The sequence below is a fragment of the Brachypodium distachyon genome, chromosome 2, assembly GCF_000005505.3.
Source record: "Brachypodium distachyon strain Bd21 chromosome 2, Brachypodium_distachyon_v3.0, whole genome shotgun sequence".
NCBI classification, from domain to species: Eukaryota; Viridiplantae; Streptophyta; class Magnoliopsida; order Poales; family Poaceae; genus Brachypodium; species Brachypodium distachyon.
Window position 1 is genome coordinate 270067 of NC_016132.3, and position 20049 is coordinate 290115.

General features: G+C 43.5%; 3 protein-coding genes across 9 annotated transcripts in view; all 3 read left to right on the forward strand.

Moving 5' to 3' along the window:
• Positions 1–783: 783 nt before the first annotated feature.
• LOC106866199 lies at positions 784–4242 on the forward strand. The gene has a single exon (XM_014899014.2). The coding sequence runs from the start codon at positions 1063–1065 to the stop codon at positions 3997–3999; it is 2937 nt and encodes a 978-aa protein (XP_014754500.1). The 5' UTR covers positions 784–1062; the 3' UTR covers positions 4000–4242.
• A 671-nt stretch (positions 4243–4913) lies between these two features.
• On the forward strand, positions 4914–8447 carry LOC100822959 (mediator of RNA polymerase II transcription subunit 17). The gene is made up of 8 exons (XM_003569380.4): positions 4914–5223; positions 5313–5508; positions 5605–5718; positions 5959–6044; positions 6126–6513; positions 6665–7123; positions 7207–7527; positions 7929–8447. The coding sequence occupies exons 1-8, from the start codon at positions 5126–5128 to the stop codon at positions 8244–8246; spliced, it is 1980 nt and encodes a 659-aa protein (XP_003569428.2). The 5' UTR covers positions 4914–5125; the 3' UTR covers positions 8247–8447.
• A 1138-nt stretch (positions 8448–9585) lies between these two features.
• Positions 9586–20049, forward strand: part of LOC100845900 (serine/threonine-protein kinase ATM) — a 38380-nt gene continuing 27916 nt past the window's right edge. For 2 of the 7 annotated variants that reach the window (XR_002963716.1, XR_002963715.1), the window contains exons 1-22: positions 9586–9767; positions 9889–9997; positions 10108–10251; positions 10690–10851; positions 10933–11128; positions 11269–11425; positions 11508–11638; positions 11718–11805; positions 11916–12019; positions 12364–12462; positions 13189–13245; positions 13444–13519; positions 14211–14294; positions 14873–14914; positions 15036–15106; positions 15979–16027; positions 16302–16373; positions 17670–17807; positions 17905–17997; positions 18755–18942; positions 19180–19789; positions 19872–19940. Coding sequence is in view for 4 of the 7 variants with exons in the window: in XM_024459781.1 (XP_024315549.1) it covers positions 9699–9767; positions 9889–9997; positions 10108–10251; positions 10690–10851; positions 10933–11128; positions 11269–11425; positions 11508–11638; positions 11718–11805; positions 11916–12019; positions 12364–12462; positions 13189–13245; positions 13444–13519; positions 14211–14294; positions 14873–14914; positions 15036–15106; positions 15979–16027; positions 16302–16373; positions 17670–17807; positions 17905–17997; positions 18755–18942; positions 19180–19789; positions 19872–19940 (2808 nt within the window). In the remaining 3 variants the exon portion in view is untranslated. Of the gene's footprint in view, positions 9768–9888; positions 9998–10107; positions 10252–10689; positions 10852–10932; positions 11129–11268; positions 11426–11507; positions 11639–11717; positions 11806–11915; positions 12020–12363; positions 12463–13188; positions 13246–13443; positions 13520–14210; positions 14295–14872; positions 14915–15035; positions 15107–15978; positions 16028–16301; positions 16374–17669; positions 17808–17904; positions 17998–18754; positions 18943–19179; positions 19790–19871; positions 19941–20049 lie in introns of those variants that run through there. The other 5 variants (XM_024459781.1, XM_024459782.1, XR_002963714.1 and 2 more) reach the window with 4 other exon arrangements.

Sequence of the window (20049 nt, forward strand, 5' to 3'; positions counted from 1 at the left end):
AACAAGGACAAGAATTACGAGATGGAGGGAGTATTTGATAGTATACATACTATATTTGTTTCAATTAAATTCATCAAATTCAAAGTAGGAGTAGAAGAAAGAAGTAACGGACTGAAATAGAGTGGTGCCCAACGAGTAGGTTGGCGAGAAAGTAACGGAGAAGTAAGATATTAAAGAATGAAATTCTAACCGTGGCACATTCATACATGTTAGAGTATCGCTCGTGACGAATATTTAGGCCGGCCCATGTGTGTAATTCCTGAAAATTCTCGGAGACACGTTACGTTAAAGTGGCATGAGAGTGCAAAGTTTAGCACGCTCTTTTTCCGTTGCGCATGAGGTGCGGCCGACACCTTTAGAGAACGAGAAGGAGACGCAACAACCTCCGTGTGTTGATTCCCTTCCTTCACGTTGCGCACCACGTCGTATGGAGCAGGTTTGAGTTCTGGCTCACCAGCTTACACGGGTTCGAGTTCAGACGCACCACGTTGAGAATTGAATCTAAGGGCATCTCCAAGCGCACCAGCGGCAAATGATAGCCACTCGTCCTTTTTTGTTCGCGGACAAAATAAAAGTAGTAATTAAATCGGATTTTTCATATTTAATGTTACAAGTCCATTTATCCGCGGTCATTTCAAATGTTAGCCAAATTTAACTTTCGTTTGACAAACCGGCAGAAGCGGATTCCAACGAAATTGAGCGCACTCTACGGGGGGTCCTTTTCCGTCCCTCTCCCTCGGTACGACGGACGATTCCTTGCCTCTTTACCTACCTCCAATCCTAGTCTAGCACTTCACTCCACTCTCCAACACACGGACGACCCCCACGCCGCCGGCCTCGGAGAAGAAGCCGCACCCGCCGCCGCCTTCTCCAGCCAGCCTACAGTAATAACCTCCCCCCTTTCGTCTCCTCCCGCCCGCCCGCATCCAATCCAACCCGACCTGGCCCACCCACCCGCAAACCCCGCGTCGTTTCCTCTTACTCCTCCCGCACCGCTCGCGTTTCCATAACCCCCACCCACATCAACGCCATCCGCATCCCCACTGGTGCGTGGGACCCGCGATGGAAAACCCAGCGGCAGCGGAAGCGGCGGCGGCGGCCGACCCGGAAACCCTAGCCGCCGGGGAGCTGGTGTGGGCCAGGACCAAGGGCCGCGGCCACTGGTGGCCCGCGCGCCTCGCCGCCGCCTCCCCCGCCGCATCCCGCGCCGCGCCCGTCTGCTTCTTCGGGGACCACGACGACGACGGCGGCAGCGACCCCCGCCGCGCCACGCGGCTTAAGCGCTTCTTGGATGCCCAAGACGAAGACGCCGACGCGATGGCCCGGGCCAGCACGGCCCGCCCCTTCCTCGCCGCCGTCGACGCCGCGCACGCCGCCGCCGTCGCGCTCCTCTGCAGGGACCTCACCTGCGCCTGCGCCTCTCCTCCTCCGTCCTCGGAGGAGGCGGCGGCGGCACCTGAGGTCGTCGTCGTCGTCAGCGGCGTGGCGAACATGGCCCCCGCGGAGTTCCTGGCCGCGCTCCGCGACGGCGCCGCGCTGGACGCCTCGACCGTGGGGCTGGCGGCCCGCGCGAGGCTCAAGAGCTGGGTCCGCGCCCTCGCCCAGGGCTGGGGCCCTGCCGGCCCCGGCCGCTATCTGCGCCGCTCGGTCGAGGAGCTCGTCGACAAGATCGACCTTGACGTGCTGGCGGTGGATGACAAAGACGACGATGACGCTGCCGTGGAGGAGGATGAAGAGGAGGAGAAGGCGGTGGTGGTGGAGCGGCTGCAGGAGACGCCCGCGCAGAGGCGGCGTAGGGTCACCAAGCTGATGGAGGAGCTGGATGGAGGGGAGGAGGTCGCCGACGACGACCAGAAGGAGGACGAGGACAATGGCAGTGGAGACCCTGGGACGGCAGGGCTGTCCTCGAGGCGGGAGCGGAAGAAGAGCAAGTACCTCTCGCCGCCCTACACCAATCCAGGAGGGTTTACCATCATCGAGAAGCTGGATGATCTGCCAAAGGAGTTGCTGCTGCCTAGTGCTGGTAAAGATAACAAGAAGAAGGCGTTGCTGGACAATGTCGGTGTGCGGGAGGTCTTGTTGCTGGTTTGTCGCTTTGGGAAGGATGTCTTCCATAAGAACAAGTTCCCCAAGGCTGCCGAGGGGTTCCTTGCTTTGCGTAGAAGCTCGCTGCACGTTGAGGGTGCTGATCATGGGTCCTATGTGGAGCATAAATGTCCGGCAGCGGGTACTGATGCCAAAGCTGCTGCAGACGTTGCTGGTCTGGTGTCTGGTTCATGTGCTGATCCGAAACAAGGGAAGGGTGCATTGAAGAGGTGTAGAAAGAACGATCAAGATGGGAATGGTGGTTCTTCTATTAAGAGGAAGATGAAGAAAACCTCTCTCACGAGTCCAGCGGAGAACGTTCTTGTAAAAGCCAGTGAGGATGCTACTGGTTTGGTTTCCCATTCATCTGCTGATCTGAAACAAGGGAAGAGTGTATCGAAGAGGAGTAGGAAGAAGGATAATGATGAGAATGGTGGTTCTTCTGTCAAGGGGAAGAAGATGGGGAAAGCCTCTCCAATGGTTACTCCTCTTGAATGTCCAGCGGAGAATGTTTCTGTAAAAGCCAGTGAGGGCATTGCTGGTTTGGTTTCTGATTCATGTGCTTCTCCGAAACAAGGGACATCTGTAGTGAAGAGGGGTAGAAAGAAGGGTCAAGAGGGAAGCGTCGCTTCTCCTATCAAGAGGAAGAAGATAGAGAAAACCTCTCCAACTGCTACTCTTGGCTGTGGCGTAGTAATTACTCCTGCTGTTCCTATCAGGCAAGTTAGAGCAGAAGATATAAGAAGCGAGGTGAAAACAGGCGGTGTTGCAAAGGACATTGGAGTTGGGATTCTGGATCAGAAGAACAAGTTGATGACTACAAGTCCTGTTTCAGCTGCAACCTCTGGAGGAATAAAATCAGGAGAGAAGCAGGACCAAGCAGATTGTGGATCTGCTGTGAAGACACCAGTGAATGCTTTGCCTAGCAAATCTGCAGAAAAGCATGACAGTGGTACCGTGGAAGCAACAGAATCAGGAACTGGTATGAATGCTCAGACTGTTATTGCAGATGTGCCTGTGAGAACAGTTGAAGCAACAAAATCAGCAACTGATATGAATGCACAACCTGTTATTGCAGATGAGCCTGTGAGAATTGTTCAGGCTGAAGCAACAAAGCCTGAAACTGGTATTCAGGTTGATATGAATGTCCAAAGTGGTATTGTCGATGTGCCTGTCAGAAGTGTGGAAGTGAGTACTGTCCTAGAAACTGATGCTTCTCTGGAGGCAACGGTGCCAGAAATGCAGAAGCAAGTGGAGGTGGTCACTCCTGGAACAAATGTCATGGCAATGAGCCACACACTTGCAGATGACGGTCAAAAGGGTGAACAACCTGAACAGAAGAAGACAGCTTGTGAGGCAATTGCAAATCATTTCCCTGCAAAAGCTTCTAATGGAACCGGCCCTTACCCACCTAATTCTACTCCTAAGAGGAAGAAGAAAGAAACTGCACAGTACTTTGCACATCCAGCAGAGATTCTGTTGGAATTCACGCCGGGTGTCATCCTCCCTTCCAAAGAGGAACTAATCTCTGCATTCAGCAAGTTTGGCTCCTTGATCGAGTCTGAGACTGACATTTTAAAAGATGCCTTCAGCGCACGTGTCGTGTTTGGAAAAAGTGCAGAAGCTGAGGCAGCCTACAACAAGCGAGAAGCCGTCGGTGTGTTCGGCCAGTTTGGGCCTCCTTTTGCCACCCTAAAGAGGCTTACTTATCTTCCCGCAACCAAGCTGAGCATCCCTCCTCCGCGTTCACCTGCTGCTTCGAAACCTTCGCTCCTGGACATGAAGAAAAACCTCGAGAACATGATCTCATCGCATGGCACGAACCCGAACCTCCTGAGTCAGATGCAAGGGCTCCTGTCGCAGGTTGAGAAGATGGTGGCCGGGTCCTCTAGCGCTACGAGCACTCCTCCTTAGGCCCCTGCTGTATGCACTTATGAATCAGGCTTCTCCCTAGCTCATGATCTTGATAGTCGGTGCTGGCTGTATTTTGTTAATTAATTAGAGCTGCTTATTTCCAGTTTTAGATAAATTAGACCTGTCGATCGGTTCAGCAGTTATGGTCTGATGAAACTCATGCGAATGGTAGACGGTGTTATCATGTCCCTGCTTCTTGTGCCTGGTTTATGTCCGAATCGCAGTTTTTTTTCCTGCCCCTCATATTAGCATGAGAATCATGTCATGTTTTTTCCTGTGGTGTCATGTGGTTACACTCTGTATATACAGTTGCGGGGGGCAGTAGGATTTTACCCTGCTGGACCTGAACTGTTTGCATACATCGACCTGGGAGAGTTGAATGTGGCCGTGATATCTGATGATCTGATCAGACACTAGCACCTCTTAGATGCCTGTGTTGTGCTTATTAGTACTCCCTCCGATTCATAATAAGTGTCGTTGATTTAGTTCAAAGTTGGGTGTAGGTCACTGGTTTACACTTGGAAGGTCTGAACTTGGCTGAGAGGGAGATGAGAACAGGTAAAATGAGCTTTATTTATTTTTCTTGTTGACACGTCAGAGATTTTGCTTTCTGGGCAAAAATCTCTCGAATTTTGTTCGAAATTGGCTCGTTGTAGTTCGGTGTCAACTCTTTATATGTCAACACTCTCAGGATCGACTCAGTTTGGAACCAGTTAAAAGCATAGCTTGAACTGAGTTTTGAGCTTGTGTTCAGCAGAACCTGAGCTGAATTCCAGCTAAATTCACGGAACACACATTTGCCATGGTTTGCAGCTTTGTGGACGGGCCCTCAGACCGGCCCAGCCCAATAGCTTGGCGAGTGGCGATTTCGTTTCCGCGCAGCCCGGCCCAGCCCGCCCCGCTTTAGTCGAAGAGCAGACCACCCGCTGCGAGCTCCAAAGACCCCCACCCTTCCTCTTCCTGCCTCCGCTCGCCGCCGATCCCGCGGCTCGCCGGCGGCTACTACTACCTACCACTCTCGACCTCGAGTGGGGAACTCCACGGCTGCGTCGCACGCCCAGCACCCCCCCGCCTGCCCCCCTTCGTCCCGATCTAGCCCGCCGCTGAAAGGCAGGAGCAAGGGCAAATGGCAGGCATGGACGAAGGCGTCCGGCTGGACCTCGACAAGCTCCCCATCAAGCGGCTCGATGCCATCGACGAGGCCGGCAACGAGCACTACCCGCCGTAAGCCCGCTCACCCCCACCTTCTTCGCTCATCCCGCCTCCCTCGATCCGAATCGCGTGAACTCACCCGCGAGCCGCGGCTGCTGCAGGGACACCAGCAGCGAGGAGCAGCGGCTGGCCGCAATCCGCAGGGTCGACTTCTCCTGGGTCATCGAGAGGGACGCCAAGAAGGCTAAGAAGGCCGCGGAGGACACCGCGCAGCAGTCGTGGCAGTGGCAGGGCCTCATGGAGAGCCTCCAGCAGGCGCAGCAGGAGCTCACCGTCGTCCTCGACCTAATCAGCACGGTCCGTGAATGCATACACACATACATACAGACCTGGCACCCCCGTTGTTTCGTCAATGTGATGTTCATGATTTTCATGGTGCCCATGATAGTGCAGGTCGAAGCGAACGATGCTGTGGCCGTCACGACAACGTCCAAGCCCAAGTCGCTGCCGAACGAAGTTCTAGATGACATGGCGGTCTCCGCGGCCACTAAGCTCCAGCGACTTCGGGTATGCTGTCTACCAACTGTTGCCCCTGTGCTAGAAACTAGAGTATGTTCATCCAATTAGCAAAAAGACCCACCGTAGCATGGAATGAACTTATCGGATTTGTCAGCTTGGTAGCAAGAACAAGGGAGTTGAAAGAAAATGCAATAGAAAGTGTTTGAGTAGTTCATGTTTGAACTTACACCATGGACCTTATTATGCTTTCTTCTGCAATTTTAATTTGTATTTGTTGGGCCCTCTCAGCATTTGGGACGGTACTTCAAACAATCAGCTAAAACCATGGAGCAACAGTTCCAAAAGGAGGCCAGGTTCTATGGCTCATTAATCAGGTTTGCCTTGTTGCAGGAATTGTGAATTTTGAGTATCATTTTGCTGATCTTTGTACCATAAGCACTATTGTTTATTCGCAGATTGCAGCAGAACTGGAAAGTCAAGAGGCACCGATTTGGTGCGACTGGTCCAGGAAGTGACAGCTTCATGTTTGACGTAGTTGACACATCTCAGTTAGATACAGCAGCAATGCCCCGAATGTCGTCAATGTCTTTAGTTCCAATTGATCAAGACTCATCGGGCACTTTATCTGTACAAGTCCCGCAAAAGTCGTGCCGTTTCTTGAGCCTTCAACTCCGCGGGGATAATGCCAGCAGTGCGGAAAGCTATGCTTGCAAAATGAAAGGTATCTCAAGCACCACTTCTGCAGCGGAAAATGATGCTTTGGAGAATGATGATGTCAATAAGTCTGTCAAACATGCACATTCCATTCTTCGCAATATCCACAAGTCAATATTCGAGGAGCAGGTTGGCTAAATGCTTATGATTTGTTGAAACCCCCTTTTTTGACTAACTAGACAACCATGAAAAGTTGTTGTTCTGACAACATTTTGCCATCTTTGTTTTGTTATTGTTTATCTACACCACATTGTACTTCGCTTACCATATGCCTTTATAGGTATTTGACATGGTGATCCGTGAGACATTTGTCCCATCTCAAGGAATCAACGTAACTGGAATGCGTGAGGATTTTCTCCAATTAGCAATTGGCCAAGAGAACTTGTTGTGCCTTTCGCTTGAGCATTCTGGTTTGGATACTGACTCCGAAATGGAAGGCCTTGAAGAGCCCACTGATTCAGAGGATGCTTCAAATCTCGTATTAGCCACCATCAATGGGAAGCAGGAGCCTTCAAAAATGGATGCCTCAGGCCTTAACCCCAAAAGTCTGGAAATTTACTTGCTACATATGTTTCATGAGAACATTCTTAGGAAAGTCAGGGAAAAATATCGTAATATTGTTCGCTACCCGAGTCCTGCTCAGGCTGCAGGTGATGACTGTAACCTGCTAGGTCATTTCTGCATGACAGTGGCTCATAGGATATTCTCAAATAAAGTACACCTGGAGCTGGAGAGTGTGGTATAACTACTATTGTCCTGTTGGTTCATGCAATATAATGTGGGTTTAGATTTCTGGTATTCTAATTTCTTTTACTAATGCAGGTTAGCAGGGTTCCTTATCTCCATCTGCAGTCTCTCCCTACGTGGCATTCTCGAACTTCATCCTGGTCTCTCTGCTTAAGAGTTCCGCAGCCTATTTTGGCTGCTGACCGAGTCACAAAACCTTTAGATAATGATGAACCTAAGTACAAGTCCAGGTCACAGTTCAACACAAAGGTTATCTTGAAAGATGGCCAAATTAGTTTGATGGGTGAAGGTTCTCCAAGCATTGCTGGATCACTTACTAGGAAGCCATCCGATGGGTATTTGATAAATAGTTACAACTGTGACTTGGAAGACCTCCCAACGATGCTTCTGCAGCAGGTAAAACTTGTGATGAAACCGTTTAAGGTATATCTGAGTATGCATCGTCAGAGATATGTTTATTCCTACTTACAATGTAATGTTGGAATGAGTGACGTGTGGCATCTCTGTGGTTGCATCTAATGTACAGCTCCTTCTGTATAGGCTCTGTTTTCCGGTTAAATATTGAAAGTGTACCCCTGTTTTGGCTTCACAGTTTTTTTTAAAAGTGTAACCCCTGCAGTTTTCCGGTTAAAACAAATATAGTGATGGAACTTTACATTCAACTAGTTAGAGTGGTGCTCTAATTGGTGTTGTCTGGACTCTGGACAGCCTCACCAATCACCATAGTTTTGAGCATCCATTGTCTTCTTTGAGACCTACTTTGACATAAGATGTTGGGGGCATGTTTGCATCTGCAGGTTGCCAGTCAAGTAATAAACTGGCTACATGAAGAAGCATTGGTTCTCGGGATGAATGTGACTAGAGATTTCCTGTGCCTTTACTTTGATCTTGACCAAGGCGATACGCTCGGCCTGGTGGCACATGTTGACCCAGATGACGCCTACGGCTGCATTTCGTGGTACCTAACAATTGATCACTCAGCGAAGGACGGGAAGATGTCGACGGATAATCCTGAGTTTGAGAAGCGTAGGTTTCTGGGGTATCTCTCTCTGGAAGTGTTGTACTCTACCCTGATGGACTTGATAAACTTGTGTAGCACCGGTGTCCACCACTAAAGATATGTTGTACAATGCTAGAATTCTGTAATAGTATACTAGCACCGCTAACTTGTTTGTGACAATCACATTTCTGCCCCTTGATCTTTTTGTTTTGGCTTAGGTCAATGAAATGTGCTATTGATTTTTCCATGTGCTTATTTTTGCGTCCTTGTGGCCTTGGTAACTATTAATGGGAGCAGACTTGTGTGTGATAAGATATTTATTGTTGTTCGGCAATATGGTATTGATTTTATTCATCCAGTTTTGCGTGTCTGCTGGTGTTGCATTTTGTATATGCACTGGTGCTGGATATGGAATTCTGGATGGCATGCACTTCTCTGAAAGGAGGAATACTCAGATCATGGTATGATTTGTAGGGTACAGCACTGCAGCCTTGACGATTGTATCCCAAAGATCAACAGGTGTTGCCGTTCTCAGCAAAAAATTTTAGATAACAGAATCTCATATAGTTGAAGGTTGATATGCACCCTTCGAAAGTGGTATAGTTAATTTGTGTACATGTACACAAGTTCATGAAAAAGATACAAGTGGTATGGTTAATTTGGTATAGACTTAGAGATCGCCAAGCACTCAGCAGAAAACCCTAGCTGCCTCTCTTCTCGACAGTTATCTCGCCGGGAACTCCATTGGTTCTCCTCCTCTCCTGCCCTGGGAGAAGAAGGTGAGAGCGTGCATCCTCTAAAGGGTCATTTTGGTGATGATGGGGGCGACGACGCTAGGAAAAATGTTGCTCTGGTTAGAACATCATCTTGACATCAACTCCATTGGCATGGCGGACCTACCTAGTGAGCTTTGGAAGGTATGTAGCTCTTTGACCCGGCGGTTCGGTTGTCGTGTTGCACGTCAAAGCTCAAAGTTCAAAGTGGCTTTGACAGCGATAATGACACGTCAAAGTTCAAAGCGTCAAAGCTCTCTTGAGGCGGGTTCCCATTATCAACAAAGTTTAGTGCTAATTTAGACTCAACAATGCCTCTTGATGTTCTCACTCGCAATTCGCAAGAACCACATGAAAAATGCTATAAAAAACCTAGGTACATATACACCTAATTTTTTTGAAATTTATCAGAATTCGTAATTAAGTTTCAAGAAGTTTGAAGAAAATCATATGATAGGATCTTATCTTTATACTTCCTCCGTCCGGAAATAAGTGACGTGAATTTGTATAAGAATCTATGCAAACCACGCCACTTATTTTTGGGACTGAGAGGATATATTTTATTTATATTTATAAAATATAATCATTTGCACTGGATGCAAATATCACAAAACCCATGTTCCTTTCTTTTTGGGTTCTTTTCGCTGCTTTTGCATTCCCCGCATAAACTAAACCCACCAAAACCCCCCTTCCCCCTCTCTCTCTCTCGCCCCACCAATCTCCGCCCCTCGCCGATGTCCTCCGCCGCCGCGGCCCCACCCAAACCCTAGCTCCCCTCGCCGCCGCCGGCCAGGATGGCGACCCCGCGCGACGTGGAGGAGGTCGTCCAGAAGCTCTCCTCCGACCGGGCCAGGACCCGCGATGTGAGTGCTCTCTCCAGTCTGAAACCAACCAACCAATCAATCAAGCAACTTCCTCCTTCCTCCTCCGATCGTGCGCTGAACCGTCTCGCCGTGGTGTGCTGTGCTGTGCTGTGCTGTGCAGGAAGGGGTGAAGCTGCTCGGGACGTGGCTGCAGGGCGACCGCGCCCTCACCTTCTGCCGCCTCCTCGCCCGCAACACCCACAGGGCCAAGCCCGGCCACCTCTCCTCCTGTGAGAAGCCCCCTCCCCGCATTTCAATCCATCCATCTATTTACACGAAACTTGTGCGCTCCTTGGTGACTGCGTTCTTGCTGCTGCGGCTGCTGTTGTTGGTTTTGCAGCGATCACGTGGCCGTTCCTCGTCATGGCGGTCGCCAAGTGCGTCGTGGTGGACATAGCCGGCAAGAAGCGCGGCGCCGTCAAGAGCACCGCCGCGAAGATGCTCCGTGTCGCTATCCAGTGCGCGGAGGACGTCAGGCTCTCTGGTTAGCTAAGATTTTGAAGTCCTTCTCCTTCGCCCTGCTACTACTTTTCGCATTAACACAATCATATGCCATTCGGGATAGTACTGAAAGGAAGTGGCTCAGAAATTCTCATCCAAACACCCTTGCTAGTGCCTACTGTGAACCGTAGCTTAGTATTCGAATCATGATAAATGTGACATGTTTGCTGCTGCCATTTGTTCTTACTCATCCGTTCTATATTGCGAGATGTGGTAACTGTAGGGTGGACAGTAAGTGTTAGATGGTATGCTTGTGGTTTCAGCATCCCGTTGATATGGGTGTGCATATAATATGTGGGTTTTCACCTCCTAGCATTACATTTCTTGTTTATCTATACGCCTTCCGTGCAAGCAGTTCTTCAATTGCCGTTATGTGGAATATATGCTGCATGCCGTTACATAAGGTCCACTCTCGTTGCAGGGCATTCCTTACTTCTGATTTCAGTTGCTAAGCAACTTTTCAGTCACATATGGGAGGTACTAAAAGATGCTCCCAGCTTTCAGCTAGAGTACAGCCCGATTCTTCGGCAGCTTTTAACTGTTAAGGAGTACCGGTATCAGATGAAACCTCGAACATATAGCAGTGAGTCTCCGTACCAGCGGTCCTTGTTTTTCATATCGTAACCCTCTCCTGTTCCATTCTTAGATTTTATATGTTCGCCAGGTTTTGTGGTGCTCTATATGAAGAAGGTTGCGACTGGGTTTGATGCAAACTTCAGCAATCAAGCCAGCTCCAAGGAGGAATCCTTCCGCTGTACATTGACACTTCACGTTCTACTTGAAAATCCACCGGGTGATTATCCTGATAACATGAGGCAGGAGGTTCTTAATGGATTTTGTGCAATATTCTCGCATATTAGGCAAGTAGTTTATGATCAGTTCCTTCGCACTCTCCTGTTGAACCCCCTCCACTTCTTAAGAAGCGTAATTTGTTTATTTTAATAGCATCTCCTATTAATTTTTTCTGAGTTGGAAACAAATAAATTTTTCTGTCGACCAGGGAGGATGGAAAGCTGACTCGCAAGCTTATGGAATGCGTTAACACCTTTTTACTGAAGGATGGGCCAAACCTTGGAGACAGATCTGTGGAGATCCATAATGCAGTTCAAGACTTTATATTGCAATCATGGCTGACGACTCGTGATCACCAACTGAAGGTTCTTATGGCCTGACTTGTACTGTTATAACTTGTCACAATCTTTGATTTTTGATTAATTGTGAAGTTATTGCCGCTTTCAGAGTTTGTTCATCACATACACAAAAATTCAGCTGAAGCTTGCTAGGGCTATTTCAGAGGTCTTGGAAAAGCTTCTTGATGTCATCATTAAGGAACTAGACCAAAATGTTAACACTGGAGCAGGTTTATTATGGTAAAGGTCACTGTTCTTCTACTGTCAATGTGTTATGATTTTGTTCTTCAATTTCATTCAAGAAGTTCAACAAATATAGGTGTGAGGCTTCTCGAGATGAGAAAACTGGGTCTGCGAGATGCTTCCAGGAAGAACTAATGGATCTGTCTGCTACTGTTTTTTATCTGGTATTAGATCTGCACACCCAACCTTAACTTAGGCTTCTGATTCTTGTAGTAAATCAGCATTTCATTTTTTCAGTAAAAAGTACAACTGACTTTGGTATATAACCTTCTAGGCATACAAATGCCCACCTAAGAGAACACATAGGGAGAAAAGGTTAAAGACGGAGCATGTTAGCACCCTCATTATGGATGGCCTATCGAAAGGATCTCTATGTTGGTAAACTATGAAAATCAACATTTTTATCCTTAAAATAAGTACCATCTATCTTTTTTATGTCTAATATCTCAGGTGTGTACCCTGAATATGGTACCTTTCCAGGCTTCAACACTCTTGCTTACTACTGCAGTTCTTTAGTCAAGATTGAATACCCTCTTTTACTAGAGATGCTTCATTTTGTGTATTTATTCATGCCATTACTTGCTGCTCCCTAATTTGAGCAACTTCTGACAAGGAAAATATTTGTTTTCAGCTTAATATTAGGACATAACTATATAAATTAGATCCTCTATTAGCCAGTGTTTGATTTTGCATACACGTGATTTGTCTTTATTTTCCCCCAGGAGTGGTACAATATGTTTTCTTGTTCAGAAGTATGGATATCTAGTGGAAAAATCTTTGTTGATCAGTTGGTTTGAAGCAAGCTGTAAATCTTTGAAAAGGTAATGTACTGCCATGCTTTTGATTAATTCAATTATTTGTCACAACTTGCCATTTTTCAGTTAAATACTCCCTCCGTTCCTAAATATATCATGTTATAGCTTTGTCCTAAATTTTATAACCTTAAATTAGTTTTATAACCTTAAATCAGATTTTAGATATGCAGTATTTGGAGCGAGCCTAAAATAAACATGCATTAAAGATAAGATAAATTTACCCCTTTATTTATTTTCTTCAACTTTGAGATACAAAAATACACATTGGTCTGAACATTACCAATATACTTGCATATGCTACTGCTATACTTGGTGAAAAGGATGGTTGAGGCTGATATGGTTGCTGTCAGTATTAGAATGGTAAAGACAAGCTGCATTATATCAACACAAAATACTAGGATTATGCATTCCAGTATAAAGTCCGCAGAGAACAAAGTCATGCCTTACATAGTTAACATTATTTTTCCTTTTGCTCAACACTCGGATAAAAGTATGTTCTTCATGCATGGTGGCACTATCAACTTTTGGTATCAGTAAACTTCTGGACATTTTTTTTTCTTTCAGAAATTGCATTCGCATATATGTTTTGGTGTTCATTTTTCTTTTACATAATTTATATTTACTAGTTTCTCATGTTCTCTAGTTTATTTCCTATTGGAAGAATGTTTGTGATTTTTTTATGGGTATTCCTTTTCTGTGATATGATTTATTGACTTTGTTATGTTTATCCAGTGCCTTGAGCAATTCAAATGCCACACGTTTTCAGGATTCACTGCTTTGGCTTATCAGGTGTGTTTTGATGGTATTTATTTTTTGGGAGTTTGTTGATGACTTAAAACATCCGGTGATGTTATATGTGGTATAGTGGATACCTTACTGTTACATGGTGCTGAGTTTTATTCCTTAAGCCATTGTCAGAATCTATTCTATCTTTTATGGCTTGCTAGTTAGTAGAAGTGACTATATACTTGTCACTGGTCTTGACAGGTCACTCAAGGAATTCTCTGCGACGCTCATAGTGAATACTAGGGATGAATCCCATTTTTTACCAACAAAAGGCGAGGTTGTTTTTCAAATCCATATTGCTTATGCTGTTTGCATTTCAGTTATTCTTGATACCTCCATTTATTTCCATGTAAAGTAATCATTGATTAACTAGATTGGGGCTAAAGAAGAATTTGGACTCACCATTTTCCAGCTTCCACCTTTAAAAAAAGTGAGAGCATTTTAAAAGTTGGAATAATAGGGGAATATTTTCAAAGGGGTAATAATTTAACATGACTGCAATAATCTTAGATGAGACTGCAAGGGTCTCATTACTTGTTACAGGTCTTTTGTTTATATATAAACCATACTGTAAGTTCCAGTATTTTTGAAGTGGCACCTTTTGAATTGTAACAACTAATATATTATATATACTCCCTCCGTCCGGAAATAAGTGACTTGGATTTGTATAAGAATCTATACAAATCCAACTATCCAAGCCACTTATTTCCGGACGGAGGGAGTATCTGCTTTGGTTCAGCATGCCCACTTTTACAGCTTAGTCCTGTTAGCATTCTTTTCCACTCTTATGTATGCTGTTTATTGTCTTGCTTATAGTCTAATCATCAGATTTGTCAACACTGAAACACGTCTTCACTTTATTTTTAGATGCTTTGATGATTTTGTTAACCAAGTGTTGCCACTTATGCGCAAGTAAACTTATGTTGTTGATAGTTCTATTCAGTATGTGCGATTCTGTTTATTTGCAGATGTCAATTGTTGAAGGTTATTGGCAAGATATCTGGAATTCCCTTATTCACGCACTTCCTTTGTTTAGCAGCACAGCTCTGGTGGTGAGTACCAGTAAATTACCCCATGTGACTATTTCTTTTACGATTATAAAAGTTGCAGTTTTTATAGCATTTCTTACAGAACTATCCGTCATTTAGTTGTGCGATGTTTCTTCAACCACCCTGCACTCTCAGCTGACATCTTTGGAATAACCACTGTAATTGCTAGAGTGCCATTAAATTTCAATTAGTGTGTAAAATTTCATCACTTATTGGGGATTCAGAAAACTGCGTTTGTAGCCTTGATCTGAACCCGATACATCCGTGGTGCAATTTATTTAGACTTTTCACTGTTTATCCTCGTACCGGATTATCTTATGTTTTTATTTGCTGTTGTTGATCGCAGATATTTGAGTGCATAGTGACACTCCCCAACATTGTTCAATAGTTCATACTGGTTATAGAAATAGATTTCTGCATACAGAATTCCATCCTTTGTGTACAGTAGCAGTATTTTGGTTCGTTCTTGCTATTCTTGTGGGTTGTGGTACTTGCCCTCGCAGATATGAGGTTTAACTTGTTACATTACACTGCATCTATCTATTTTACACTCTGATGGTGTATGCTGTGCACTTCTGTAGGCTGATTCAGCTCTGAGTCTGTTAGGTGGAATGATCATGCGGGTGAGCTTCTTAGCCTGTGAACCATTATTTATGACATGTTCCATCATATCCACTGTGTGACTTATGGCTGGCAATAGTTGCTTCTGAACATCTAAAATTTCTCTTGATTTCCTTCTTTCAGGACCAAGTTCATACTTCATTTGTGTCAGAAGATACATGGGACTTGCAAACTTTTAAACATCGACCATCATCGTATGCCTTCTTTTTCCATAACTGGCGATCAATTCAAATCCTCTCTATATTTCTTCAATACCAGTATTTTAGCTTTATTTCTTATTAGTAAGACATTTTTTTGCACAAAAATGACATCTCTTTTTGCGATCAAGGATACATTATAACTGGAGCCCACTGCTCGATTCTTAGATGTACGAACAGAAAAAGGCAACTACATACTCTTGTAGGATACTAAGCAGCTTCCGCGTGCGTGCTCCAATTTTCTTGATATGTCGGTGCTGTTATTGCGTTGATTTATCTAGATGGTTGGATTCTTGTTCTGATGAATTTCATGAGGACTGTTTTTGCATTGGCTTTAATAGATTTGGAGATGGATGTGTGGACCAAGTTGGGTTTATCCTTGTATTGAAACAAAAAGTAAATACTCCTACCAAATGTATGAGCCATTTAAGCCTCCTTAGTGCAATGGAGGAGATTGTCAAAGAAAATTAGGGGAGTTCTTTGATGGGCAAATCAGAAGAGAATTTTCAACTGATACTCCTACACCAGAAAGTTGGATTAACTAGTTACACCAATATAATGATGACTTTGAGCTTGAATTAAAATGCTACAAAACAGGTAGGAGCTGCAGTAGTGAAATAACTACTCCTGCATATTAGCATCATTTCATGTGTGGTGACTTACTGTGTTATTACTTAATTTCTTTTCTTTATTCTGTTGAATCCTCGGCGTTGCTGCGTAGCTTTGAATCTGTAGTGGAATTTTGTCTATTGGTTATTGCTGAGTCCTGTCATTCTTGCTAATTGCGACTTATGATTTAAATTGTTAGGAAAGTCATTCTGGTTACTTTGGAAGTTATGCTTACAATTCTTTACTCCTGGTCGCTCCAGGTCTGCTTTGTACTTCATCGCTTGCTACTTCTCAAGGATAGGTTTTCAGGTATAGTATCAATTTTGTACTACTCTCTACTTAGGGCTGCCCCTCTGAATTCGACGGACTTGATCCCATACATTTTGAGAAAAAGTGCACAGTAGTTTTACATACTCCCTCTGATCCATAATAAGTGTTGCTGATTTAGTACAACACTTATTATTGATCGGGGGGAGTACTTTGTAAACAGTCATTAATAGATAAAGCAGCCGCTGTCTTACTTTTATATATATTTCAAATATGCTCAAAGCTTGCTTTTGTTCATTGACATCATGCTATGCAGGGTGATTTATCCAATTCTATCTTTGTTCGAAAGAATCTGCTAAGATCAACTTTGGAGTTAATTCACTCAAAGGTGGTCCTATATTTAAACTGTTTTTCTTTTGTTTTTATCTATTCCAAACTTTCTGTACACTTCCAACGCGCATATATTAACAAACTTCCCCTCCTCTCAGTTTTTATTTACCGCCAAATAGTTTTATCCTTAAGAAGTGATTACTTGATTCCTTCTGGTTTGGCTGCACTGGTGTTCTAGAATGTGAATACATGGTTGTATGGAGTGAATTGGTTGTGATAGATAGTTAAATGGACTCTAAGCAACAACCACAAGGCCTGGGCAGTGTCACTTAGTGTTGATTCCTTGTAAATTTTGTACATATTTTCCTTTTAATATATTTCACTGTCGGAGCCTCTCCCACAATTTTATTCAAAAAAACCCCCTACACACATGTAGGGAACATGGTAGCAATTTATAATAGGACGCAAAATTCATATTTAATTTGAACTTAGCTTCTGCATTTACGTGCGCAATGCTTTTACTAACTGAAGGCATTTCAGCAATTCAATGTAAATGTACCATACATATTGATAGTCTAATTGCTTATTGTTTTCTTATTTTTTTGCCATCATCTTTTTCTTTTGAGTTATGTGCTGTAAATGCCTTTTCCCTCTTCTGGAAGCGAGTATGTTCTGTATGTGGTTAACTGCATGCTGAAAATGAATGTGATTTTGCTGAAATTAGTGCCTTGATGGTATTATTATTTAAGTCTACCTGATTTGTTTTCATGTAGTTTGCACGCCATACTACCATTCCATATGTCATCGTGCTGCACTCTACTGTGATTTTTATTTGCATACTAGCTAAATGTCCGTGCTTTGCTACGAGATTAAGAATCTGTGGTTGTGACTCATATTTTTTAAAATTTCTGATAAATTTGAATTATCTCAAAATATTATTTTTGATTTTTTTTAATCTTGAAAGTCATCAAAACAAATCAAGAATAGTCAAAAGATCATGATACGTATAAAATGAGTGGCAATTAGATAAGTCCGTAGCCATTAAGGGGTTGTATTGTTGGAGTGAACTCGTGACCACCAACTCAGATTTTTATAAGTGTAAAGATACTATTTAGTACCATGATCATTATGGTTTGATATTTTTGTTAATACTACGTTGAACAAGAGAGCAAAACAGACTTTGGTTCATTTCCATTCTAGCGTTCCGTCATGTTGTATTTGTCCATTTGCATCTGTGTATTACTATTTTGCACCATGATATCTGTTTCTTAACTCCCTTTCTGTGAATGATTTATCCATTTTCAATAACTATTGATATATTGAATCTCAATTACTGATATGGCTTTTACGGCAGGGATCCTCTGTTTTGAACGAACACAATGTAGTGATGATTCCTGAAGTCATTTTCTCTCTATGTGCTGGTTTTTCATCATCAGCCATTAACTCAGCAGATGCATCACAACTGGTTGGTGAATGTAAAATCTTTTCTAAGGTATATTTTTAACTAGCTGTCACATTTTTTTTAGGGTTAGTTGAATCTTTCTAAATGTTTGTATCTGGTATGCTTCTACTAACTTTATTTATTTTAGTTGTTACTCGAGGGCGAGGACTGGGTTATTAAGGACGAACTAGGTTACTCTGTGCAAGCTTTATCAGAAATCAGTATTGAAAGTTCTACCAAGGTGAATTACTCTTAGTCCTTAATCGTTTTCCTGCTTTTCTCACAGTAGGTTTAGGACTGGGAGTACCATGTCACTTAACTATTAAGGCATGTCTTGTAAACATGGATGCTTTCTTAAGAAAGTAATCTGATTTCACAGGCAACCAAAACTCATTTCGTCCTAACATGCAGTGCAAACCTATAGTCATTTATCTCAGTTGTCATTTCGAAACACCCAAATGAGGAGAAATGATATGTGAAGCTGCTGGACCAACAGAAATGCCAACTCTTTTGAAAAAGCTGCATGTTGGACTAGAAAAGTTGTTTTGCATATCCCACTGCCGCATAATTTATTTCCTCTTTGATAATGGGGTTACTGAGGCTCAAAATATATATACTGTTATGTAGCATGTGCATTTGGGTTAACTCCGGAACTTAAATGAGAGGTGGAGTTAGCGGGTCCTTTGCTGTAGCTGGTACTGGCTAATAATTTACTCTGAAAGTTGCATACTCATACTTCATTGAACTTTCTCAGCATTACAGTTGATGGCATCTTTTGAGTTAAGCTACATATCGGTGCATTTCATATGGTATGCCCATACCCACTACTACTGGAAGAATATTGGATTTTAAGTAAAAAAACAACAAAAGCTGAAAAACAATCATTTATATGATTTGTGTTGCCAAATTTGAGAGACTAACATTACCTAGTTCGGATGGTTTTTGTTTCACTGCTTCCGTGGATGATACCTACAGAAGATTCCTTATTTGTTAAGCAGGTTATGTCTGATAAATGCAACCGAGCACACCTTCCTGGGCATATCCAACAACCATTGCTTCTTGAGCTTATGGAGTTCATCAAAGGATTTGTGGCCTCAAATGAACAGTTTGAGAAAGTGGACTTATGTACTCTTGTATATGTTTGTTCTCTTCTCTGCAATCTAATTCATTGCGCGCTGTTGTCAAGGTACTTATTTTCTAGCCATGTAACCTGTTGTAATCAGTTGGTGGTATCAACACCTCTTAAGGCTTTTTTTTACTCAATAGGATATTGGGATTAAGATCAAGATCTTGATAATTAGTGGTCTTGAGTTGGTGATAAAGTAGTTCTGCATGTCTCATCTCTCTCTCTCTCTCCATAGTACCCACCAGTCTTACAATAATTCTATGCTTGGTGTCCTTATGCTCTATATTTTTTTTTCAGGGCCATAGAAGAAAAATCTTCATTTCTCCAATCAGTATTTGATTATGTCACGAACAGTATAAAATATATTATATCAATGGTTATCAAAAAGCATGATGAACTATCTCATGGTCTTACTAGCTTAGGCTCTGCATTTGAGACAACTGGTTCCGTTTTATCCTCGTTTCAGAGTTTCCTGTCTTCTCCAATTTTTAGATTGCGGAGAGTTAGTAACAAAGTTAGTTCTGTGCTTATCAAAGATGTTACTGGATTGCTTGATGAACTATTGGTTGCATTCTCTCAGCTGTTTTCTCGTCTTTCTAGTTCATTGAACACTTCTGACAGTGAGAGCACTGGTAAAATACTGCCAATATCTTCTGTCAACTTGTTGGAAGATCTAAATCATGTTGTCGGCCACAAGAGTAGTGTTCTTGATATGGATTTTGATGTGACGGACTCTGGTGAAGTGGATTCTATCACAGCTAGTGTAAGTGGAAGTATCGGTATTTCGTCACGCCCTTTGGAGTGGAAGCTAGAACTAGTTTGTGTTATTTCAACATTTTTCTCAGTGTCACCACCACACGCATGGGAAATCTTGTACAGCTTAGTGGAGAAGGAGATTGATGTCAAGGTACATATTTGCAATAAAATCATTGATATTTATTTATTGTTGTTCTTTAACTTGAACAATACCATTTTCTTTCCCTTTGTAGGTTTGCCAGGCAATCCTGCTTAACCTTTGCCAAAATATATCTGCTTCACCTAAAAGTTTATCTTCTCTGGTATTGTCTGACCCATATTTATAATTATACTCCAATTTGTACATTTGCTATTGACCTTAAGTTTTATCCACTCGAGTATTTATTTGATTTTAACCTTTGGTTTTGTTCA

Coding starts and splice junctions, on each gene's coding strand:
- LOC106866199 (XM_014899014.2), top strand. CDS start 1,063: ATGGAAAACCCAGCGGCAGCGGAAGCGGCGGCGGCGGCCGACCCGGAA.
- LOC100822959 (XM_003569380.4), top strand. CDS start 5,126: ATGGCAGGCATGGACGAAGGCGTCCGGCTGGACCTCGACAAGCTCCCC. Junction 5,719..5,958: donor CTAAGCTCCAGCGACTTCGG/GTATGCTGTCTA, acceptor GGGCCCTCTCAG/CATTTGGGACGGTACTTCAA. Junction 7,124..7,206: donor ACCTGGAGCTGGAGAGTGTG/GTATAACTACTA, acceptor TTACTAATGCAG/GTTAGCAGGGTTCCTTATCT.